We start from the raw sequence: 26029 nt of genomic DNA on the forward strand, positions 1-26029 counted from the left end.
TCCAGCCCATTTGTATTTGGCAAGGTCAGAAAAAAAAATACTCTATTATTTCTCCTATCTTGGTAAGTCCAAAGTTTTGTACCTAATTTGCCTTTTATCATAGCTAAGGAAAACTGCAACTATAGCTATCTAGTCTTCAACTCCATCGAAGACCCAGAAGGGTATAATATTACTTCAATAAACTGGAAGTGCAGTGCAAGTCACTTCCAAAACAATAGAAATGACAAAGACACCTGACTGCCTGGACAGTCACCTAAGTTTCCTCTGCAATGTTGGGGCACCCATCTTTAGCCTACAGGCCTAGAATATCTAGCAGAATTTTCTATGAAGCAGAAATTTTTGAAAGATGTCGACAACAGTGGAGATGGACAAGGTAAGGGGGTTGCGGGTGTGCTTTTGTCTCCCAGTGTTGGGGACTGAACTCAGGCCTCACACTTGCCAAGGAGGTTTTCTGATATTGGGCTATAGACTGAATTTCCCCCGAGCAAAGCTTTAAAGAAATGAGAATATGAACTTAACAGAACATGACTGACTGCAGGTCGTAATTATAACCTAGGTTTGAAGGGCCTCCTCCCTGCTTCCTCCGCCCCCCTCCCCCGCCCTGTTTTGGAGATAAACTTTCATGAGATAGTCTAGGCTGGCCCCAACCTCACTCCGATCCTCCTGAGGTTGCGATTATGAGCATGTGCCACCATGCCTGGTGTTTTCTTATAAGTAGTGTGTAGATGGCAGCTGACAGTTATTCCCTCTGCTTTGTTGTTGATATCATTCTGGCTTTTGCTCATTCTGTCATATTAATTTGGTGGAATTAATAGACAAATCATATGGCACTTGATTAGCTACCAAGTGGGATCTTTTAAGGAAGAGCTAGTAAAATATTTAAAATAAAAATTCGTTTTAGAAATTATTTACAATGAAAATGATGTTCTTTTCTTTTTTGTTTTTCGAGACAGGGTTTCTTTGTTTAGCATTGCCTGTCCTGGACTCGCTCTGTAGCCCAGGCTGGCCTCGGACTCACAGAGATCCACCTGCCTCTGCTTCCCGAGTGCTGGGATTACAGGCATGCGCCACCACTGCCTGACTATGATGTGCTTTTCTAATTGAATCTGGAAACATTAATGCTGTAAGAACATCATGCTAATTCTGTTAGCGAGGGCAAACGATTGCTAAGTTATTGCTTTCGTTTTGTTTTACAGAAACCAGCTACTGTCCTGTTCTGACATTACTTGCTTCTCCCCATATTCATATTTTAAGTGGTCTTTAAGAAGGGCCTAGGTCAAACTGGGCAGTGGTGGTGCATGCATTTAATCCTAGTACACAGGAGGTACAGGTAGGCAGATCTTTGTGAGTTCAAGGTTAACCTACTCTACAGAATGAGTTCCAGGACAGTCAAGGATACAGAAAGAAAATCTTGTCTTGGAAATAGTTATCTTCAAAAACTATTAAAAAAATGAAGAAGAAAAACGGTCTAGTTTTATATTATTACAGTATGAAATTTGTACTAAGTTTAAATAGTTTGCATTTCATGAGCTCTTACTTTGCAATTCATATATTCAAAAAGAAAATTAATCTGGTCATATAAATATCACTCCTTTCCTCTTACTTTCTTTCTTTTTCTTTTTTGAATTTTTAAATTAAATTTTCTATTCATTTTACATACCTCCCTCCTCCCATCTCCCAGCCTTATCTCCCCAACCCACCTCCCCTTACCACCTCCTCCGAGGCAAGGTCTTCCATGGGGAGTCAGCAGAGCTTAGTACATTCAGCTGAGGCAGGTCTAAGCCCCTCCTCCCTGCACCAAGGCTGTGAAAGGTGTCCCACCATAGGCACTGGGCTCCAAAAAGCCCACTCATGCACCAGGGACAGATCCCAACCCCACTGCCTGGGGGGCCCCCCAAAACAGTTCAAGCTAAACAACTGTCTCGCCTATCCACAGGGCCTAGTCCAATACCATGGGGGCTCCACAGATATTAGTCCACAGTTCATATGTTTCCACTAGTTTGGTTGGTCGTCTCTGTACATTTTCTCATCATGATCTCGATGTCCCTTGCTCATAGAATCCCTCATCTCTCTCATTGATTGGACTTCTGGAGCTTGGCCTGGCACTCGACCATGGATCTTTGCATCTGCTTCCATCAGTCACTGGATGATGGCTCTATGATGACAGTTAGGGTATTCAGCCATCTGATCACCAGAGTAGGCCAGTTCAGACACCCTCTTGACTATTGCCAGTAGTCTAGGATGGGATCATCCTTGTGGGTTCCTGGGAACCTCCCTAGCACTCTGTTTCTCCCTATTCCCATGATGTCTTCATTTATGATGGTATCTCTTTCCTTGCTCTCCCACTCTGTCCCTGTTCCAGCTCAAACCTCCTGTTCCCCTATGTTCTCATCCCCCATCACTTGCCCACCTTTACCTGCCCTCCCTTGCCCCCAGTTTGCTCATGTAGATCTCATCTATTTCTCCTTTACTGGGTGATCCATGTGTCCTTCCTAGGGCCCTCCTTACTAGCTAGCCTCCCTGGAGCTGTGGGTTGCAGTCTGGTTATCCTTTGCTTTACATCTAGTATCTACTTATGAGTGAGTACATACCATGTTTGTCCTTCCGAGTCTGGGTTACCTCACTCACTCAGGATGATATTTTCTAGTTCCATCCATTTGCCTGCAAATTTCATGATGTTATTGTTTTTCTCTGCTGAGTAGTCCTCCATTGTGTATATGTATCACATTTTCTTTATCCATTCTTCAATTGAGGGACATCTAGGTTGTTTCCAGGTCCTGGAAATTATGCATAATGCTGCTATGAACATAGTTGAGCATGTGTCCTTGTGGTATGATTGAGCATTCCTTGAGTATATGCCCAAGAGTGGTATCATTGGGTTTTGAGGTAGGTTGATTCCCAATTTTCTGAGAAGTCTCCATACTGATTTCCAAAGTGGCTGTACAAGTTTGCATTCCCACCAACAGTGGAGGAGTGTTCCCCTTGCTCCACATCCTCTCCAACATAAGCTGTCCTCAGTGTTTTTGATCTTAGCCATTCTGACAGGTGTAAGATGGTATCTCAGAGTCGTTTTGATTTGCATTTCCCTGATGACTAAGGATATTGAGCAATTCCTTAAATGTCTTTTGGTCATTTGAGATTCTTCTGTTGAGAATTCTGTTTAGCTCTGTAGCCCATTTTTAAAAAATTGTATTGTTAGGTATTTTGATGTCTAGTTTCTTGAGTTCTTTATATATTTTGGAGATCAGCCCTCTGTCAGATATGGGGTTGGTGAAGATCTTTTCCTATTCTATAGGCTGTTGTTTTGTCTTATTGACTGTATCCTTTGCCCTACAAAAGCTTCTCAGTTTCAGGAGGTCCCATTTATTAATTGTTGCTCTCAGTGTCTGTGCTACTGGTGTTGTATTCAGGAATTGTTCTCCTGTGCCAGTGCATTCAAGACTACTTCCTACTTTCTCTTCTATCAGGTGCAGTGTAACTGGATTTATGTTTGATCAACTTGGACTTGAGTTTTATGGTGATAGATATGGATCCATTTGTAATCTTCTATGTGTTGACATCCAGTTATGCCAGCACCATTTGTTTTTTCCTTTGTACAGTTTTGGCTTCTTTGTCAAAAATCAGGTGTTCGTATATGTGTGGATTAATGTCAGCATCTTCAATTTGATTCCATTGGTCCACATGTCAGTTTTTATGCCAGTACCAAGCTGTTTCTATTACTGTAGCTCTATAGTAGAGCTTGAAGTCAGGGATGGTGATGCCTCCAGAGGTTGCTTTATTGTACAGCATTCTTTTAGCTATCCTGTTTTTTTTTTTTTTGTTTTTCCATATGAAGTTGAGTATTGTTCTTTCCAGGTCTGTGAAGAATTGTGTTGGGATTTTGATGGGGATTGCATTGAATTTGTAGATTGCTTTCAGTAAGATTGCTATTTTTACTATGTTAACTCTACCTGTGCATGAGCATAGGGAGATCTTTCCATTTTCTGATATCTTCTTCAATGTCTTTCTTCAGAGACTTAAAGTTCTTATCCAGGTCTTTCACTTGCTTAGTTAGAGTTACCCCAAGGTATTTTATATTATTTATGGCTGTTGTAAAGGGTGATGTTCCTCTGATTTCTTTCTCAGCCTTTTTATCATTTGTATATAGGAAGGCTACTGATTTTTTTTTTTTTTTTGAGTTAATCTTGTATCCTGCCACATTACTGAAGGAGTTTATTAGCTATAGGAGTTCCCTGGTAGAAATTTTAGGGTCAGTTATGTACACTATCATATTGTCTGCAAATAGTGAAAGTTTTACTTCTTCCTTTTCAATTTATATCCCTTTGATCTCCTTTTGTTGTCTTATTGCTCTAGCTAGAACTTCAAGTACTATATTGAATAAATATGGGGAGAGTGGACAACCTTGTCTTATTCCTGATTTTAGTGGAATCGCTTTGAGTTTCTCTCCATTTACTTTGTTGATGGCTGTTGGCTTGCTTTAAATTACCTTTATTATATTTAGGAATATTCCTTATATTCCTGATCTCTTTAAGACCTTTACCATGAAGGGGTGTTGGATTTTGACAAAGGCTTTTTCAGCATCTAATGAGATAATCATGTGGTTTTTTTCTTTCCGTTTGTTTATATGGTGTATTATATTGACAGATTTTTGTATGTTGAACCATCTTTGCATCCCTGGGATGAAGCATACTTCATCATGGTGGATAATTTTTTTGATGTGTTCTTGGATTCGGTATTTTATTGAGTATTTTTGCATCAATGTTCATGAGGGAGATTGCTCTGTAATTCTCTTTCCTTGTTGCATCTTTGTGAGGTTTGGGTATCAGGAAAACTGTAGCCTCATAGAAGGAGTTTGGTAATGTTCCTTCTGTTTTTATTGTGTGAACAATTTGAAGAGTATTGGTATTAAGTCCAATTGAGTCATAACTTCTGTTAGGTCCCTTATTTCTCTGTTAAGTTTCAGTCTGGCAGATCTATCCAGTGGTGAGAGTGGGGTGTTGAAGTCTCCATTACTAGTTTGTGGGATTTGATGTGCGATGTAAGCTTTAGTAATGTTTCTTTTACAAATGTGGTTGTTCTTGTGTTTGGGGCATAAATGTTCAGAATTGAGACTTCATCTTGGTGGATTTTCCCTGTGATAAGTATGTAATGTCTTTCCTGATCTCTTTCAATTGATTTTAGTTTGAAGTCTATTTTACTAGATATTAGAATACCAGCTTGCTGCTTAAGTCTATTTGATTGGAAAATATTTTTCTAACCTTTTATTCTGAGGTAGTATCTGTCTATTTATAGGTGAATCGAGACCATTGATATTGATGGATATTAATGACCAGTTATTGTTAATTCTTGTTATTTTTTTTTTGTTAGTAGTTTTGTGTATTTCTCTTCTTTGGTATTGGTTGGTGTGGGAATATCGTTTGCTTGTGTTTTCATGAGTATATCTAACTTCCTTAGGTTGGATTTTTTTTCTTTCTAGTGCTTTCTGTAAGGCTGGGTTTGTGGATAGGTATTATTTAAATCTGGTTTAACATGGAATATTTTGTTTACTCTGTCTATTGCGATTGAGAGTTTTGCTGGATATAATAGTCTGGGTTGGCATCCATGGTCTCTTAGTGTCTGCATAACATCTGTCCAGGACCTTCTGGCTTTCAGAGTCTACATTGAGAAGTCAGGTGTTATTCTGGTGGGTCTGCCTTTATATGTTACTTGGCCTTTTGCCTATGCAGCTCTTAATATTTTTTTCTTTATTCTGTATGTTTAGTGGTTTGATTATTATGTGGTGAGGGTACTTTTTTTTTTAATCCAGTCTATTTGGTGTTCTATAAGCTTCTTGTACCTTCATAGGCATTTCTGTGTCTCAGGGTGCAGATCTTAGTCCAATGGGCACCAGTGGGCTCTGTCTGATGGAACACCTATTCCTAGTTGGTGCAGGGTAGTTCCTGTTTTCTTGGTGAGGGAGTGGGGGAAGAGGGAGCTGGCCAGTTCCTGGGACTCCAATGGCTTGGCAGAGGGGCACGAAATGTGCCCTTGGGGCCTAAGGGCTAGGGACCTGGCCTGCCCAGTCCAGAGATAGGGCCTTACCTGTTCCCAATTTGGTGCAGGGTGGGCTTATGATTCTGGTTTTCACTGGTATCACAGGGGGTTGTTTTCTTGGCAAAGGGGTGGGGGAAGAGGCAGCTGGCTGGTCCCTGGGGCTCTAATCTTTACTTTATTTCTATTACCTATCATGAAAATGTGTTAGCTAGAGGCAAGGGAAGAGAGAAAGTTACACTGGCAAAGTAGGAAGAAGAGGAGGAAGACAGGAAGAGGAAGGTGAGGAGGAGGAAGGTGAGGAGGAGGAAGGTGAGGAGGAGGAAGGTGAGGAGGAAGGGGAGGAGGAGGAAGGTGAGGAAGAGGAAGTGGAGGAGGAGGAAGGAGGAAGAGAGATAGAGTAGCATAAGGTCCTAAAGTGCAGAAGTGTCTTTTAATTTAGTTTTGAGGAAAATCCAGGCCAGCCCTCCCACTGTAAGAGCGGGGACGGCCTTCTCGTCAGAGCTGCCCTGGGAGCTCCTCAATGATTACCCAGGCTGACTCTTGGGAGTTTATAATCTCCTTTCCTTTGTTGTCCCGACGATACTCTGAAGCTCACTTCCGTGTAAAGTTTTGAGATCTCAGCTTGGTGGAAAACTATGCTGCTGATGTATGCTGCTTTCATTTATTTTTATTAGAGTTCCATTCTGGGCTACCAGTTTGTGCCTAGTTGTGAGCATTATCTTCTTTTTTCCTAATTTATGCCATATAAACATCATTACACGTATATGTCTATGTGCCACATAGACAAAACCAATGATCATCATTTTCCAAAGCTGGGTAGCTGTCCTGTACTAATAGCCTGGAGTGATCACTGTATATGAGGATTGTCTATCCCAGGCATGAGAGCCTGTATGGTGCTTTTCCCTGGGGATGGATCGCGGTATCAGCTCAGGTATCTGCATTATGAATACTCTGAAGTTGAATTGCCTACCCTAGGGTTTGAGAATTCTGGTTATCTTAGGGAGTAGGAGATCGATATGAACAGTTGGAGATATGGTCTTTCTAAGGTAACAGTATCTAGTACTCCGAATATAAGTAGAGGTTTGGATGTGATATTTGAAGTGCTTAGAATGTGTGAAAACTCAGGGGAGACAGTGTAGAGGACCCACAGTGTGGAATAAGAGGGAAGGAAGTGCCAGGCTGAGAAAGTGAGCACTGAAGCGGAGGTTGGGAAGTAGTCAGTACTAGATCTGAGAGACCTTCCAGAGAGTCGGAGGAACCAAGGCAGGCATGCTCCCTTGTTTGCTTATGAAGGGTCTCATATAGCCCAGACTCATCTCTGCCTCACTGTGTAGCTGAGGATGACCTTGAAGTTCTGATCCTTCGGCCACCAGCTCCCGAGTGTTGGAGCTACTGTCACATGCCACTGTGCCTACTTTTATATGATGCTGGGGATGGAACCAAGGGCACTGTCGATGCTGGGCAAGCACTTTACTAACTAAGCTACATCCCAGCTTAGAGGCAGAATTTTTTTTTGTTTGTTTGTTTGAAAAATTTTTTTTAAAGATTTACTTATTATATATAGAAAGTTCTGCCTGCAGGCCAGAAGAGGACACCAGATCCCATTATAGATGGTTGTGGGCCATCATGTGGTTGCTGGGAATTGAACTCAGGACCTCTGGAAGAGCAGTCAGTGCTCTTAACCTCTGAGCCATCCCTCCGGCCCCTTAAAAATTTCTTTTATTAAGAAATTTTTTTATTCATTTTACATACCAACCACAGATCCTCCTCTCTTCCCTCCTCCCATCCCCCATCCCTCCCCCTGAACCCACCCCACATTTCCTCCTCTGAAAAGGTAAGGCCTTCCATGGGGAGTCAGCAGAGTCTGGTACATTCAGTTGAGGCAGGTCCAAGCCCCTCCCCCTGCATTAAGGCTGTGCAAGATATCCCACCATAGGTAATGGGCTCCAAAAAGCCAGCTCATGCACTAGAGATGGATCCTGATCCTACTGCCAGGGGGCCCCTTAAGCAGATCAAGCTACACAACTGTCTCAATTATGCAGAGGGTCTAGTCCAGTCCCATGGAGGTGCCACAACCGTTGGTCTAAAGTTCATGAGTTCCCATTAGCTTGATTTGATTGTCTCTGTAGGTTTCCCAATCATGATCTTGATGCCACTTGCTCATAGGATCCCTCTTCCCTCTCTTTGACTATCCTACTGGAGCTCACAGCCTGGTACTTGGCTGTGGATCTCTGCATCTGCTTCCATCAGTTACTAGATGAAGACTCTATAATGACAGTTGGGGTATTCACCAATCTGATTACTGGTGTAAGCCAGTTCAGGCACCCTCTCCACTATTGCTAGTAGTCTAAGCTGGGGTCATCCTTGTGGATTCCTGGGAACTTCCCTATTACCAGGTTTCTCCCTATCTCTATGATGTCTCCCTCTATCATGGTATCTCTTTCATTGCTCTCCCACTCCATACCTGTTCCAGCTCAACCATCCCATTCCCTTATACTCTCATCCCCCATCCCCTACCCTCCATTGCCCACTTCTCATCCCCAGTTTACTTATGGAGATCTCATCTATTTCTCCTTCCCAGGGCCATCTATGCATCACTTTTAGGGTTCTCCTTGTTAGCTGGCTTCTCTGGAGCTGTGGGTTGTAGTCTGGTTATCCTTTACATCTAGTATCCACTTATGAATGAGTATATATCATGTTTGTCCTTCTGAGTCTGGGTTACCTCACTCAGGATGATATTTTCTAGTTCCATCCATTTGTCTGCAAATTTCATGATGTCATCTTTTTTTATTTTTATTTTTATTTTTATTTTTGCTGCTAAGTAGGTCTCCATTGTGTATATGTATCACATTTTCTTTATCCACTTTTCAGTTGAGGGACATCTAGGTTGTTTCCAGGTCCTGGATATTATGAATAATGCTGCTATGAACATAGTTGAACAAGTGTCCTTGTGGTATAATTGAGCATACCTTGAGTGTATGCCCAAGAGTGGTATCATTGGGTCTTGAGGTAGATTGATTCTCAATTTTCTGAGAAGTTGCCATACAGTTTTCCAAAGTGGCCTTACAAGTTTGCATTCCCACCAACAATGGAGGAGTGTTCTCCTTGCTCCACATCCTCTTCAACATAAGCTGTCCTCAGTGTTTTTGATCTTAGCCATTCTGACAGGTGTAAGATGGTATCTCAGAGTCGTTTTGATTTGCATTTCCCTGATGACTAAGGATGTTGAGCAATTCCTTAAATGTCTTTTGGTCATTTGAGATTCTTCTGTTGAGAATTCTGTTTAGCTCTGTAGCCCATTTTTTAAAAATTGTATTGTTAGGTATTTTGACGTCTAGTTTCTTGAGTTCTTTATTTATTTTGAACATCAGCCCTCTGTCAGATATGGGGTTGGTGAAGATCTTTTCCCATTCTGTAGGCTGTTGTTTTGTCTTATTCAGAGTGTATCCTTTGCCCTACAAAAGTTTCTCAATTTCAGGAGGTCCCATTTATTAATTGTTGCTCTCAGTGTCTGTGCTACTGGTGTTATATTTAGGAAGTGGTCTCTTGTGCCAAAGCATCCTTTCCTACTTTCTCTTCTATCAAGTTCAGTGTAACTGAATTTATGTTGTCTTTGATCCACTTAGACTTGAGTTTTATGCATGGTAATAGATATGGATCTATTTGCAATCTTCTACATGAGAGGCAGAAGTTTTTTTTATTTTGAGCTGAGGATCGAACCCAGGGCCTCGTGCTTGCCAGGCAAGTGCTTTACCACTGAGCTAAATCCCCAACCCGTTTTTTTCCTCAAGACATGGTTTCTCTGTTTAGATTTGTGCCTTTCCTGGAACTCGCTTTGGAGACTAGGCTGGCCTCGAACTCATAGAGATCCACCTGCCTCTGCCTCCCGATTAAAGGCGTGCACCACTATCGCCCAGCTGAGGGGCAGAGTTTTTAATGACAAGAGAAGTGAAAGGTTCTCAATCTATTTAGTAGCAAGTGATTCATTATTGTTCTTTGCATTAAAAAAGATGATTTATTTTTATTACTTTTATAAATTACATGTGTTTGCCTGAATTTGTGTGTGGGTTATGTGCACATGAGTGCAGGAGCCTGCAGAGTCCAGATGTCAGGTCTCCTGGAGTGAGATTTTTAGATGGTTACTTGTGAGGCACTTGACATGGATGCTGAGGACCCAGCTGGGGTCCTCTGCAAGAAAAGTACATCTCTTCAGTTGCTAACTAATGTTCTTGATGAGGGTGGATGAGTATTCACTTCTAGATATGTAGTGAGTGAGTGACAGAGAGTGGGAGGTACAGGGACTATGGCTCCTTAAAGAAACTTGCTATAAAAAGCACAGGTAAGAAAGAGGGGCACAGTGCAGAGCCTAGAGATTTTTTCCCCATTGTGACAAAGACAAGAAGATCAGAAAGAAAAGTTCCATGCCTGGTTAAATCTAATGAGCCCTTTGTCCCCGATTCTGATCCCGCTTCTACCAGTCCTCTCGGCACATCTGCTCTGCCAGCTCCGTCCTCTGTAACTGTCTGTCTGGCCCTCTAGAATTAGTATAACTCAGTCAGTACTCAGGATACTTGGAGAGCATGGCTGTTTGCTTTCTTCAAGTGCACTTGTGTAAGTGAGCATTAGTCCCTGTCTTAGTCAGTGTTCTGCTGTGAAAAAACACCACGGCCATGGCAACTCTTAGGAAAGAAAGAGAGCTGGGGCTGGCTCACAGTCCAGAGGTTCAGTCCGTCATCATCATGGTGGGAAGCATGGTGGCACCCAGGTAGACATGGTGCTGGAGGGGTAGCTACCTGAGAGTTTTGCATCTGGATTTGCAGGCAGCAGGAAGAGAGAGTGACACTGGGCTTGGCTTGAGCTTCTGAAATCTCAAAGTCCACCTCCAGTGACATACTTCTTCCAACAAGGCTGCACCTCTTGACTCATTCAATTAGTGCCATTCCCTGGTGACCAAGCATTAAAATCTGTGAGCCTATGGAGGTCCTTCTCATTCAAACTATCACAGTCCCCTAGAGAAAAATCCTAGGACAATTTATATTAGGGGCTGGAGAGATGACAGCTGTTAGGAGCATACAGTGCTTTCCTGGAGGACAGGATTCATTTGGCAGCTCATAACTGTCTGTAACTCTAGTTCCAGGAAATTTGATGCCCTTTTCTGGCTTCTGTGGACACCAGGTGCACATGTGGCACATAGATATACATGAAAGCAAAACATCTACACATATTAAAAAAGCTCATATTAGGTGTATGGGGTATCATAGACTGTCATTGTTCATGTGACTCTGAGTCTGACTTATGTATGACAGTGGGCAAGAAGTCATGACTGCCTAGTTATAGCATCTTGAGGTGGCTCTTTTTCAGGGACCTGGAATGTTATGTTTATAAATGAGAAAAAAGGTCTTAATTAATGTGATAAACACATTTTAGTGCTCTCTTAAAACTATTACTTAGGAAAGAAAAAAGAAAACAGAAGAGATCTTAATGGCTTTTCATTTAATGTTTCTCAGGGATTCCCATTGGAATGAATGAATAAATGAATGAATTTGTCCTAGCTCAAAATCTGTGAGTAAAACTTTTGTCTGAGATCTGGTTATTATAATAACCAGGTTTTTTCTTTCTTCCTGCGCTTAGGATTTTGCCTTTCTGGACTTGGCCATTCTTATTGCCTCTGATTTTTAAAAATTACTACTATTTTATTTTATGTGTATCGTTATTTTTGCCTGCATATGTGTCTGAGTACCATGTGTGTGCTAGAAAAGGGCATAGGATTCAGATCCCCTGGAACTGGAGTTACAGAAAATTGTGAGCAACCGTGTGGGTGCCGGGAATAGAACCAAGGTCCCATAGCAGAGTGATAAGTGCTCTTAGCTGCTGAGCCATCTTCCCAGCCCTCACCTCTGACTTGTGAAGGTCTATATTGAAGTCAAATCTTGGTTTATTTAGTGAGGTATAATGGGTCTAAGGCATGAGAGCATGCAAAGGGAATTCCAGACTCTTCTAGTAACTTCTTATGAGAGTACAACCCCATGCTTTCTGGTCACCTAAGAGATCCAAGACTTGTCAACTTATGCATCACTGTGGTTTAAATGCCAAGGAATTATCTTTGAGTTAGATTTTCAATGGTTAGTTCCACTGATGTCAATGCCAAGAAATTCTGCAGAGTCTCAGACACCCTGAGTCTTATTCTTTACCCCAAGATGAGAATTTTGATCTTTAAATGTATCATAGTCAATTATCCAGTATCTGTAGAAAAAGCTAACTAAGTATGTTGGCGTTTCTCCTTTCTCTGGATGGCTTATGGCAGCAGGTGTCTAGCCCACCAGAATGTTTGGGCAATGGGCATGTGCTGAGCATGGCCCAGCGCATTGTGGGTGGTGCCATCCCCGGCCTGGTGGTCCTGGGCTGTATAAGAACACAGGCTGGGCAGGCCATGGAGGACAGTATTCCTCCATGGTCTCTGTTTTTAGTTCTGCTCTCAGGTTTCTGCCTCAACCTATGCCAATGATAGGCTAACCTATAAGCCAAACCAACCCTTTCCTCCTGTACATGGTTTTGATCAGTGTTTTATTGCATCAACTGAAATTAATCTAGGGCAGAGCACTAGGTCCCAGAGGATGAGCTGTGATACTTTATCTACTCTGTTTCTTTGTGTGGAACTCTCAAACCCCACCTAGAGCATGGACAGGAGCCTTACTGCTTGGTGCTCCAACAGAATGCAAGATGCCAAATATTCTCCTTGCAGGGATATTCATGCTTACATTTTACTCTCTATGTTAATTTCTACATCAATTAACTTTGTTTTGGCTGTAAGTAATAGGACATCATGATAAATGAAGAAGGATTGAGAATACTAACACCCCTCCAGCTGCAAAGCAGGGTTTGTCTGGCTTGACAGGGGCAGAAATAATCATGGCATCACTGACCTTACAGACCTCCAGAATGTGGCCGTTGGGTCTTCTGGATTCCTGGTGGCTTTGTGTTTCTTTAGGACTGAAGTCGCCATGGGAGTGCCTTTCCTGGATGGTTATGCTGAGGACTTCGAGTTAGTCTGGGGGACTGCTTAGTCCATGGCCTGGCACAGCAGCACCGAGTAAAGGAAAGAGACTGCCTCTGAAATAGATGATTGTTTCTCTTTTCAATTAAAATTTTTATTCATTTTACATACCAACCACAGATAAAGATTTGTTTCTTAATATCACTATAACAAAGTATCACTCTAATGGCTTAAAATGACAGCAACATATTCTACCACAGTTGTAGATGCTAAGCTTTGGAAATCAAGGTGTTGTCAGGGCCATGCTGTTCCTCTGGTTTCTAGTATTTCTTTGCCTCTTCTAGTATTATTTTTAAATATTCATTTTATTTATTTATTTTATGTGTATTGTATCTGTTTGCTGGTGTGAGTCACGTGTACCATATGTTTCAATACCCAATGGTGGCCAGAAGAGGGCATCGGTGGACACTCTAGAACTAGAGTTGCAGGTGGTTGTGAGCCACCATGTGGGTGCTGAAAACTGAACTCTGGTCCTTGTGCAAGAGTAGTCAGTGTTGTTAACTGCTGGGCCATCTGTTTAGCTCCTTCTTCTAGTTTTTCTGAGGACTCTAGGGTCCTTATTTGTTTCTTTTAAGTTCCAGTAATTCAAGACACTCTTTGGTTTGTAGAAGTATCACAACATTTTCTGCCGGTATTGTCAGATAGACATATCCCAGCCCCCAACTTATTCTCTGTCTTCCCTCAGCTTCTGTGGTGGTGTGAATGAGAATGGCCCTCACAGGCTCATATATTTGAATGCTTGTCCCCAGTTGGTGGAACTGTTTGGGAAGGATTAGGAAGTGGCCCTGTTGGAGGTGTGTCACTGGGGTAGGCTTTGAGGTTCCAAAAGTCTGTTCCATTCCCAGTTCACACACTCTCTCTTTGCTTCCTACTTTTGGGAAAGGATGTAAGAAAGCTTTTAGCTACTACTCTAGTGCCATGCCTGCCTGCCTGCTGCCACACCTACCACTGTGTGCCTTGTCATGGCTCTGAACTCATAAGCCCCAAATCAAACATTTTCTTTGATAAGTTGCCTTTGTCATAGGTGATAGAAAAGTAACTAAGGCAGCTTCTAAGTGCTAGCTCTAAGTAGACGCCTGTGCCAGCTCACCTGGTTGCATTGCATCATAATTTGGCATTTGGATTCCTCTATGTCTTTTAACCTAAAGTATCCTCATTTTAATTTGGTTATATGTGCAAAGACTTTTCAAACTGCATCACATACACAGGTACCTGGGGCAAAGATTTGAACATATCTCTTTGGCAGACATCATTTATATTCCTATACACATTCCTTCCTTAACTACTGTGCCCAAGACCACTCACTGTTACAGTGGTACTCCAGTGAGTATCTTCAAGAGTTGTAATCAATTATAGAATTAACATTCCATGATGAAACAAATCTGTAATCTCTATCAGTCTTTTGAGACAGTGATTTGCTGTCATTGAGCTGAATTATGATGGATACCAATTGATGCTTAAGAAAAACACTCTCATTTTTACTACTCTCCTTGACTTTTATTGATGGAGAGCTGTTTTTTGAGAAGGTATATGTTATTCATTAGTTCCCTTTAATTCCATCATCAGTTGGTAGAGTGACTTTGTGTTTGAAGCAAGGTTAGGATCTTTTAATATTTTGACTTCTTTAGTCTTCAGAGAGTTGATTCCCAATGATATTTGCTATGTCTGTTTGTTAACCTGTCTTTTAAAAATCTGTCTACAGATAAAATTATTGTGGGCAGCTTCATGGGCTACTTGAGAATCTTTAATCCCCATTCTGTGAAAACTGGAGATGGGCCTCAGGCTGAAGATTTACTTCTGGAAGTGTACCTGCGGGACCCTGTGCTTCAAGTGGAAGTTGGGAAGTTCGTCTCGTGAGTGTGGGGTTTCCCTCTTGGGCATCACATCTGTGCCTTATGGTGATGCTTTTATGGATTTAAAAATATTATTTCATGGATTGTACATTATAGATACATGTCACGAAGGCAAGCAACATGTTCTGAACACTTTTTATGTGGAAACATGTACATTTAAGATGAGTTAATTTAGTGATTTATTAGTGTGTATGTCTATATGAGTGTATATGCATGTGTGTGCAGGTGCACACTCTGCATCTTCCTATTAGAGAGTGAACATGACCTAGGGCTTGCAGTTTCTTGGGTATACTAGTCCCAAAGCCCCACCCAGTAGTCCTCCTGTGTCTGCCCCCATTGGAGCTGGGTTACAGTTGGGTAAAGGATGCCTCCCTTGTTGTACAGGTACTGGTAACTGAATAGTGTTCCCCATGATTGTCCACCAAGCTCATTTTAATACTGAGACATTTTTATAGCAATGAACTTGAGAAATTAGACACTGCAGCACTGGGACAGAGATAACTTATAGACCAAGCCAAATATTTACTTATTAAAGAACACTCAGGTAAATATCTGTTTAATAAGTACATAAAGATGCAAATACTATTACTTTTCTTCATAGTTTTGAAATTTAAAATGAAGTACTTATTTAAAGTAGAAAGATCCTGTCTTGAAAGAAGTCAGCTCAATCCATGAAGTGTGTTTTGTCCCTATGAAAAATGTTTCAAAGTACCTTTCTCCCCCTCCTCCCACCATCTCTCCGTCTCTTTCTTTCCCTTTGTAAGTTGCTATGTGTAAGTAAATTTGTTGCAACTCTCAACTCTGTGGATTTGGTCCTGGATTTCAGCACCAAAATGTGAGTTTTGCAACTCTGGCGGAGAGGTATCCTGACCTCCTGGGGAGTCAGGTGATGGGCTGGATCTGTGATGAGACAGCAGCTCTAGAGGGCCAGGCAGCGCTTAGAACAGCTGACAGTTTCAGGACGAGGTATCCAGATGCTGCGAGCTGCAAACCAGGACGAGGTATCCAGATGCTGCGAGCTGCAAACCGCTTAGGCAAGCTCTAACAGCTGGAGGGCCGAGGTGCCCTGGATACCTCAAGCTGCTTAGGGGATACAGCTCTGTCCTGGAGGGGAAGTTATTCTGACTGCTCAGGAGAGTCAGGCCTGGAGCTGCTAGGATAGTTCAGCAGGGAAGGGTATCCTGACTGTTCGGGAGTCAGGCTATGGCTGGTGCTGTATGGGATGGTCTCCCCACAGGATATGACAATCCTGTTCCTCTCCTGGAGAGCTGTTACAGCTGAGCTTTGCTTAGCCCCCACTTAAGTACCCACTTAAGGGTACTTCCTAGCAGAGCTCTGCTTCTCCAGCCTAAGGTGTTGCTTCTTTTGAAATCTCCTCTGGCTCCAGAGAAAAGTGTTACTTTTTCAGCTGATCCACTGAGGGACATCTCAGCAAGGATCTTCTCTTTACCAGTGAATGAAGATCTTCATACTCAAAACTCTTTTGAGAAAGAGATTTATTTGGGAAGGAGGGGCCCAGGAGAGTAGCTGTCTCTACCAGGGTGGAGAGAACAGCAACTGAAGAGGCAGGGCAGTTTATATAGGATGTCTTGGGGGCAGAGTCAATCAGGGATTGGCTAGTTTTTTTTTTCCTGCCCAGGGATTGGTCAGTTTTGTGGGCTAGGTGCAGAGATGGCCTTGATTTCAGGGCCAAACGATGTTTCTTTCACTGGCCTTTCTTGGTGTTTTGACAATAATACTAAGGCCAGGGCACATTTCTTTCACTGACTCTGATTCTAGGGACCAAGAGGGTTTCTTTGGTACTGGTTTCAGAGTCAGCGCATGCTCCCTTGGTTCATTTCTCTGGCTCAGGTCCCGACCCCAGGCTGTGTTTCTTTCCCTGGTCCTGGCCAGGCTCCAGGGCCAGGGTGCTACTTTCCTGCTCTGTGATTGGTTGGTTTCACAGGTCAGTTGGCCAGGGGCAGAGATAGCTCTGATCTGAGCCAAACTGTGTTACTTTCTACCCTGGTCTGAGCCATCTTTCCCTAGTTCTGGGCTTTAGGGTTAAGGTAGGTTTCTTTAGCCATCCCCTTTTCCCTACACTGTGGTCATGGAGTCTATTCACAGCAATAAAAACCCTAACTAAGATGCTGGTAGTGGGCATTGAGAGTCTATAGCTTCGCCCCACCTTTACATGTTTTCTCTGCTTCCTGTGTGTGACTGAGATGTGGTTTCTTAGCTTCCTGCTCTTGCAGCCATGCTTCCCTTGCCATTATGAGCAGCTAGCCCCCTGGAACCGATGCCAAAATAGACTTCCCTAAGTTGCTTTTGGTCATGGTCTTTTATCACAGCAACAGAAAAGTAGCTGATACATCCCATAAACCCGTGTTTCTTGGTCTTTAAGAATGCTGTGAGTTGAGTGTGGAGGTGCAAGCCTACAATCCCAGCACAGGAAAGGTTGAGGCAGGATTGCTTTGAATTTGAGGCCAGCCTAGGTCACATAGAGATACCCTGTCTCAAAAAACCCAAGAAAGAAAACCATAACAACAACAACCACAAAAATCCCAAATTCATAAAAGTATTATGACTAAAAATGGGACCAACAAGAAAGGAGACAGGGAATGGGGAAAGGAAGTGTCATCGTGGAGTACCAGATACACATGCCATATACATATGCGAAATGTGCATGATTACCATATACATAATGAAGCCACCGTTTTATGTAATTACTACACACTGCTTTGAAAAGCCAGTCATCCAGCTTGAGTCCATGTCCTAACCTGAAACTCCCCTTCCTGTGTGTAATAGTTTAGTGGCAGAAAGCAACCTTGGCGGGTTGGAGCCAAGGGGCACTGCAAAGTCACACCATGCAACAGAGCTCACATGGGAGGTTTATTGGGAGGGGGGAGAGGTGGCCTCTGAGTGAGAGCAGAAGGAGAGAGGGTGGGAGAAGGGCTTGCACACGGCCTTACAGAGTGCTCTCTCTACTTAGTGGCTGCCACAGCTACTATGTCACATCTTGGCTGCTGCTGATGACATGTCCTACTAGGTCCCTGAGAGCAGGCCAGTGTAAATGCCTGAGTGCTAATACTGTGGTCTCACTTGCATGGTACCAGAAAGTGCTATGAAAGCTACCAAGCAAGGGGAGCAGTCAGTAGACCTACCTGCTGTGACATCTGTGAACTACAGCACCCATCAGCATGGCAAGATACCCTAAAGGTGCAATCATGGCACTCACATCTTGGTGGTAACTAGCAGCTCTCTAGTTAGACTTAAGGCCCACTCCACATGAGGGAAATCATGCCTGGTACTAGAAACAGCCAATGACCTGGGACTGTCAAGGCCATGGATCTCAGAGGAGAGTCTACTACCGCCACTTTATTAGGCCAGCATAATTCCTAACTGCATCCTACAACTCATCCTCAGACACACAGGTAAGCACAGCTCTCACCCCCAGAAAAGAAGCCTTTCCTTACAGCAAATGGAGACCGTTGCTGAAAATCACAACTGCACACAGTGTGGAGATGAGCAGATCATGGGGAGTCCAGTCCCAGTGGACACATCTTTAACACAAGTCCTGCACCTCAGGGCACAGGGTGGAAGAGAGGGCAGAAATATCATGAGAGCCAGAGGACCAGGAAGTCTTTGGTGAGACGAGAGTTCCTAGAAATGGTTGCCTAAGCAAGAAGGCAGGAATAAGAGACAGAGACGGGAGGCAGAGGACAGGGAGAAGGGAGAGTGGGCAGGAAGAGCTGTCTTGGAGGGAATGCCCCTGGCTAGAGAGGAGACAGGCATGGCACACAGGAAAATGGCAGTTTCTAAAGGTAAAGGGGAAACCCTGTGCTAGGATGGGCATGTTAACCAGGTAAGGCAAAGGGGGCTTTTGATTGCTGGACTTCAATACCTTTATAGCTGGACCTTGGTTAGTCAGCCTCAGGAGGAGGAAGTGGTCAAATAAGGGACTGGACCTTGGTGACAGAGTTTTAGTCCATTATCATCATGGTGGGACATGGTGGCATGCTGTGAGATACGGTGCTGGAGAAAGAGCTGAGGGTTCTTACATTTTGATCCCGCAGGCAACAGGAAGTGGTCTGAGACATTGGGCATGGCTTGAGTACATATGAGACCTTAAAGCCCACCCCCACAGTGACACACTTCCCCCAAGAAGGCCACACCTGCTCCAATAAAGCCACACCCCTAATGGTGCCACTCCCTTTGGGGGCCATTTTCTTTCAAACCCTCACACCCATCCTTATGGAAGATGTCACATGTACTTTACAAAGGGAGTAGAGATGGTTGATAGCCTGTGACCTCTGCACTATCTGTATGATCAAACTGAGCAAATAAAAATACAAAATGTACAGATTGAGAAAAAGGGCACCAGGAAGTGGAATAGAGCTAAATCCTGTGTTCAAGGAGATAAACAGATTAAGAAATGGAATAAAAAGCCGGGCGATGGTGGTGCATGCCTTTAATCCCAACACTCGGGAGGCAGAAGCAGCCGGATCTCTGTGAATTCGAGGCCAGCCTGGTCTACAGAGTGAGTTCCAGGAATGGCGTAAAGCTACATGGAAAAACCCTGTCTCGAAAAACCAAAAAAAAAAAAAAAAAAAAAAAATGGAATAAAGGGAGTGGTGACCTCAGGGCAAGATCTCACCCAGCTAAATTTCCAATTTGTGAAAAGGAATTAAAGAAAAGTTTAGAGCTGGGTGTGGTGGTGCACACATTTAATCCCAACACTTTAGAGGCAGAGGTTGTTTGATACCTGAGTTTGAGGCCAGCCTGGTATACAGAGCAAGTTTCAGGACAGGCAAGCTTAGGCAGTGAAGGAAACCATGGAAAACAGAAGGCTGGTGAAGATGTAATTGAACAGGGGACCATTTTCTAGCCCCAGCAAGCAGCAGAACTGGGCAGCTTCAACTACATGGCTTTAGAGTCAAGAATAGAAGAAAGGGAATATGGAAGCTTTTTCAGTGACTAAGGAAAGCCTCTGGGGCCAGGCATATGTCAGGGGTGTCCCAGATTGCAGGCATAGAGAGACCATTGTGTGAAGCCTGTGAAGTTGAAGCCTGGATTGCCTTGGAGAACTCAAGATGTTGGAGATGCCAGAGCTGTGGGATTCCTGCTGAGGAGAGGTGATAACAAGGAGTGGAAGCAGCCCAAGAGGAAGTGTGTTGCAGTCAACAAAGCTGAAAGGAGCTGGAGATCTGAAGAGTGCTTTGACATCAGACATGGAGATACAGAGTTTGGAGTTTTCCCAGCCGGTTTTTGGTCTTGCTTTGGTGCAGTATTTCCTTACTATGCTCCTTTCTCTGCATTTTGGAATGGTAATGTGTTAGGGTCTGTGAGAAGTCCTGTAAAAGACCACCAGACAGGATGCAATCAGCAGGAGTGTTTACTCTCTCGAGAATAAGGGTATCAGCATGCTGGGGCCATGCATCAAACACAAAGTAAAAAATGATGACACCCCCCCCCCCCCCCCAGAAAAGCTTGCAGGCTATTTTATATACAAATAAAGGAATTCTAAAAGCAGTGTGTTTATTCTACCTCTGATTGGATTACACAAGTGGCAATCATATTAGTACATTTCTGATTGGTTAGGGCTAGCAGGGGTGGACTATGGCTACAGCTTTTCCATTCTTGAACAAGTCTGGACAGGCCCCAGGCTTTGTCCTTATTTGGTTATTACCTGTGAGGGGGAAGGGGTTTGGCCCAGGCTGCATGCAGTTTCCTGTGTTTCAAGAGGCAGGAACTGAAGCCTAGTTCTTAACTGAGTTATTAGGAGCCTGTCATGGTATTTTTCTCCATGTTCCATAGAACAAGACAGTGTGGAAAGACAGTACAGTACAGAGGCAGACACAACAGGTTTGCATCTTGGCTGTGTGACTTTATACTCTAAAATTTCTTTATCTATAAATGCAGATCATTATGTCAGGTAAGATTAGTGAATCAGAGCTGGAGAAGAGACTCAGTGCCTATAACTCCAGCCCTGATGCCCTTTTCTGGACTCTGCATACATGTTACATATATAAATACATTCAGGCACACACAAATACACATAAAATAGAAAATAAACCAATTTCTAAAAACAGATGACAAAAGTAGAGAACAGAGTTTTGAATTCCCAGGTCCGTAAAAACATTCTGAAAGCACTAATGATTCTGTGGTAGTTGAGAAGTGAAAGTCCCATTTTTGTGGCAGGAGAGCAAAGGATGGGGATAATGGAGCTGTCTGTCAGCATCGTACATGTGCTAGCTAGTACAGGTCTTCCTTTGTAAGGAGGGCACCAGGGCTCTGAGCAGTGATCCTGTGGAGAAGGGAGAGTCAGAATCAAGTCTTCTGACTTCAATTTTTCTCCTTGCTCTTTCCATTGACTCTAACAGACTCTGTGCTGGAGGCCTGCATGTGCATGTTGGCCTGTGGTGCTTTAAATTTAAAAGAGCTGTTAATATTTGAGAACCAGGAGGTTTCACATAAAACCTCTGCTTTCTGGCTTTTCTTGAAAAATTGTGGAGATCTGGCCAGAAGCCCAGAACCAAATAGTAGCCACCTCTTTCAGCCTGGCTGTAGTCTTCAGTTAATCATAGCCTTCCACAGCCTTTCCTCATTAGTGTCCATCTGTCTGAGCCCCTGAAGCCCAGGAACTAAGAATTTCTACTCTGCCCCGTGTCTGCCTCTGGAGCCACTTGACATGGCGAGAAGGGCACTGTAGATGGTGGTATTTTATTTCCATTTGAGACTTAGTCAAAGATGAAAGTTTTCAGCACTTCTAATGGGAGTTGGGATCTGGAAGAAGCCTGTGCCATTGTTATTCCTGACAGCATCAGCATCTACCCTCCTTCAGCTCAGGCGCTTCACAAACTTGCATTCAGTTAGTTGAAACCTCTTGTTTCCGGGAGGGGTGGGCTCAGGGAGAGTAAGTGGCCCGCCTGAAGTCATAGTGTGCAAGCAGGAGCAGAGTGTGGAGCTCTTGGCTGTGGGAGTGGACTCACAAACAGGCTCAGGCCTGATTCTTTAGGGCCTGTGTTTGGTGTCAGGCCCAGGAAGCATCTCTCCCTTTTCCCCGCCTCTCCCTCCCCTCAGTACCCTCCTCTGTGCATCCCCTTCCTTCTTACTTTTTTTTTTTTTTTTTTTTTTTGAGACGAGGTCTTACTGTACCAGCTGGCACTTGCTCTGTAGACCGGGTTGGCCTGGAACTCACAGATCTCTGCCCACCTCTGCCCTCAGTGCAGTAGATAAAGGTGTGTCCACCGTGCCTGGTCTTCTTACTCTTTAATTTATTCCCCTCTGTGGACCTGGCTGGCTTGGAACTTTGCCTCCCCTAACTCAGCCTTCTCTGAAGCTTGAATTAGAGGCAGATGCCTGTTGATAGGATTATGGAATTATGTCTATGTTTTATTTACTCATTTACTTACTTACTCTGTGTAGCTTTGAGCCTTTCCTGGAACTCACTCTGTAGCCCAGGCTGGCCTCGAACTCACAGAGATCCGCCTGCCTCTGCCTCCCGAGTGCTGGGATTAAAGGTGTGCGCCACCGCCGCCGCCGCCGCCGCCGCCGCCGCTGCCACCACCACCACCAGGCATGTCTATGTTTTATTAACTCATAGTAGCTACAGTTATGAGATGTGTTTGAAAATAATTGTAACTTTTAGGCTATATCTGAAGCTAACACTTAAACCCTTTGAAACTATTCCCTTTTGCAGAGGCACCGAGATGCTTCACCTGGCCGTGCTGCATTCTAGAAAGCTCTGTGTCTACTCTGTCTCAGGTGAGAGGACTTTCTTCTAATGTGGGGTTGACATCACAAAGCTGGGCCTTGATAAAGGAGTGGAGAGTATTTGGAAGTGAATACAAAGTGGTCATGTGAGGATTTGCTGGTCTCTTTAGCCTTCCCTACCACTCATAATTCTGGACACGTTGTCTTGGGTTACTATTCCTGGTCTTCTTGTTTTTGTCAGAGGGTTTCTTATTATCTCGTGTTGTCAGGAATTGTGTCAAAACAGCCTGTGACCAGCTGCAGTGGTTCTGGATCCTCAGGACCCTTGAAGCTTAGGATATGCTCAGCAATGGCTGTTCGTTAGCTGTGGACTCAGTAGTTTCAGATGTCTTTTCCTCACTGAACCTCAGTGTTTTCTCTTTCTAGTTCCAGCTTCTTGGCTTCTTGTTGTCTTCATTCAGCCAGACCTCAAGACACTTAATTTTGAGGTTAAATTGGGTTTTGTTCCTTGATGTGGTCCTGTGTGTACGAGTTTAGTGTGTAGTCTGTTGTGCCTTGATTTCAGCATTTTGGCCCTTATTAAAATTGAGGATGGTGGTAGTTTGAATGTCATTGCCCCCATAAGCTTGTATGGAGTGGTACTATTATGGGGTGTGGCCTTATTGGAGGAAGTATGTCACTGTGGAGGTGGGCTTTGAGGTCTCATATATGTTCAAGCTGTGTCTAGTGGGACAGTTCACTTCCTGTTGCCTGTGGGTCAAAATGTAAGACTCTCAGCTCCTTCTCCAGCACCATGTCTGCCTGCACAATGCCATGTCCCACCATGATGATGAACTTCTGAAACTGTCAGCCACCCAATTCAATGTTTTCCTTTATAAGAGTTGCCATGGTCATGGTGTCTCTTCACAGCAATAGAAACCCTAACTAAGACATGGATCTTTTAGGGGCAAAAATCTGTTAATTTTAAAGGTAGCCTTGGTATCAAGGGGTGTGGTATATGGTAGAGAACAACTAGAAATTGATGGGTGGCACTGAAGCAGTTGATAGCTACTTATCTTTGTTGATTAATTGATTAATTAATATTGAGAAAGTGTCTCATTAGTAGTATGAGTTATCTCAGACTCACTGTGTAGCCCAGGGTGGCCTTTGCTGGTAATCCTCCCGTCTCTGTGTCCAGGTGCTGTGGTTACAGGGTGGGCCACCTGGTGCTGTGGTTACAGGGTGGGCCACCTGGTGCTGTGGTTACAGGGTGGGCCACCTGGTGCTGTGGTTACAGGGTGGGCCACCTGGTGCTGTGGTTACAGGGTGGGCCACCTGGTGCTGTGGCAGGCTTCAGTTGTTACCCTGATCCTGCCATCTGTCTCTGTCAGAGGTCTCACAGATTGCATGCCCTGGTGCCATGGTCAGGTGTGTCCTAGGTGGCCAGTCATGCTTGCCTACAGTCCTACCACTTTAAAGCTAAGGCAGGATGTTGCGAGTTCAAGGCCAGCAGGGCTGACTCCCCAGGGGAGACCTTGCTGTGGAGGAGGTGGGAATAGGGGGTGGATTGGGGGGAGGGCTGGGAGGTGGGAGGACGGGGGAATCCAGGGCTGATATGTGAAATTAAGTTAAATATATATATAAAACCAAAAAAACCAAAATCAAAAAGTTGCTATTTCTAGTGAAAGGGCATGTATTTACTATTCCAGAATAAATAAAAAAGGTATGATATAGGTTACTCTGTTTTACATATTTAGTTCTATTTTTGTTCTTTTGTTTTTTTGTTTTTCTTTTTTGGAGACAGGATCTAAAAAAGCTTATTCTTGGGGCTGCAGAGGTGGCTTAGGGGCTAAGAACACGGCGGCTTCTCTTCCTGAGGACCTGGGTTTAATTCCCAGCACCACATCATGACTCATAACCGTCTGTAACTCCAGTCTCTGGGGATCTGACGCCTTCTTCTGGCTTCCATGTGGCCACAGGCATACATGCAGGCAGAGCAGCCCTACATATAAAATAAAAATTAATAGATAGAAAAATTTAAAAAATTATTCTTTGTTAATTTCCCACTGAATCACAATGTTTATAGATCATAGCCACATCTCTGAACAGAACTGACTCCCAGTGGCCATTAACTGCCAGTAGCTCCTCAGCCACAAGTGGGGCTCATGAGCCCCTCCTTCCATGTTGGAGTGTTGATTGGCTTGACTTGTACTGTAAGCAGAGCTGCTAGGAGTTTGTGTGTCAGTAGCCTGGTCCAGAAGACCGTTTCATAGCACCCTTCACCCAGCTTTTGGCTCTTACAGAGTATCTGCCACCTTGTGGTAGATGTGTCCTGAGCTTTGGGTTATAGGGAAGGGATATGACAGAAATGTTCCGTTTAGGGCTGAGCATTCCAGAGTCCCTGGCTCTCTGTATTTGACTAGTCTTGTCGCACGATCTTACTACTTATGTCCAGGCTGGCTTGTAACTCACTCTGTGTTTCAGTCAGCCCACAAAAATCAGCAGGCCTCCTCCTGGGTGTTGGGGTCACAGACGTGTCCTTCTACCTGCCTTGATTTCTTTTGGTTTTGGTAAGTGTGTTAACTGGACCGATACTTTATTATCTGGTTTCACAGGCCATGGAAGGGAACTTGCCCTTAGTTAGTTACCCCCCATGCTGGGTACTTAGTTCCTTCTGGGCCCTGTGGGGGCTCCAAAAGCCAGGAGAAGGTGTCTTAGAAACTGCAAGTTAGATTGGACTCTGGGCTTTCCTCGGTCCATTTCATTTATGGCTGGCAAGACAGACGCTTGTAAAAATAGGGCTGGGAGCCAGGTGTGGTGGTGCACGCCTTTCATCCCAGCACTTGGGAGGCAGAGGCAGGCAGATTGCTGTGAGTTAGAGACTAGCGTGGTCTACAAAGTGAGTTCCAGGACAGCCAGGACTGTTACACAGAGAAACGCTGTCTTGAAAAGCCAAGATAAAAATATTTAAAATAGGGCTGAGGTGTAAAGCAGAGATTAGGGATAAGCTGTTTATTCAGAAGCTCAGTGAAGAAACTTGCTTGGTGACAGTTTGTGGAAAATTGGTGTCCGCCTTTGAGTTAGTGTTGAGATGAGAGTGACTTGCTAAGGGAATGGTAGTGTCCTTGCTCTTTCATTCTGTGTGTTTGTTAAAGAGTCTTATACTCCCTGGGAACCAGGAATTGTCTAAGCCATGTTTTCCCATTGCCCACCCTACTTCCTGCCTCTCATTTCTGTAGCCTTTGTGACATTCATAGGCTGACAGCTTGTGTACTTTTCATGACTTGACTTCATAAGCACGGGGAATTAATGATTTGTTCTTTTGGTGACATTTGTGAAGTTCCAGGCCGAACTCTTGCAGTTACATGGAACACAGACATTTCTAGCTTGTATAAAATGGTGGGTGCTGGCCAAT

General features: G+C 43.8%; 1 protein-coding gene across 4 annotated transcripts in view; it reads left to right on the plus strand.

Annotated features, from left to right (window-relative positions):
- The first annotated feature begins 344 nt into the window (after window positions 1-344).
- The window catches only part of Bbs9 (Bardet-Biedl syndrome 9), a 427340-nt gene continuing 401655 nt past the window's right edge, over window positions 345-26029 (plus strand). For 3 of the 4 annotated variants that reach the window (XM_036194269.1, XM_036194271.1, XM_036194272.1), the window contains exons 1-3: window positions 345-373; window positions 14790-14940; window positions 22622-22686. In XM_036194269.1, the coding sequence (XP_036050162.1) occupies window positions 14813-14940; window positions 22622-22686 (193 nt within the window). In that variant the 5' untranslated portion in view covers window positions 345-373; window positions 14790-14812. Of the gene's footprint in view, window positions 374-11575; window positions 11596-14789; window positions 14941-22621; window positions 22687-26029 lie in introns of those variants that run through there. The other variant, XM_036194270.1, reaches the window with a different exon arrangement.

This window comes from Onychomys torridus, chromosome 7 (assembly GCF_903995425.1).
Source record: "Onychomys torridus chromosome 7, mOncTor1.1, whole genome shotgun sequence".
NCBI lineage: Eukaryota > Metazoa > Chordata > Mammalia > Rodentia > Cricetidae > Onychomys > Onychomys torridus.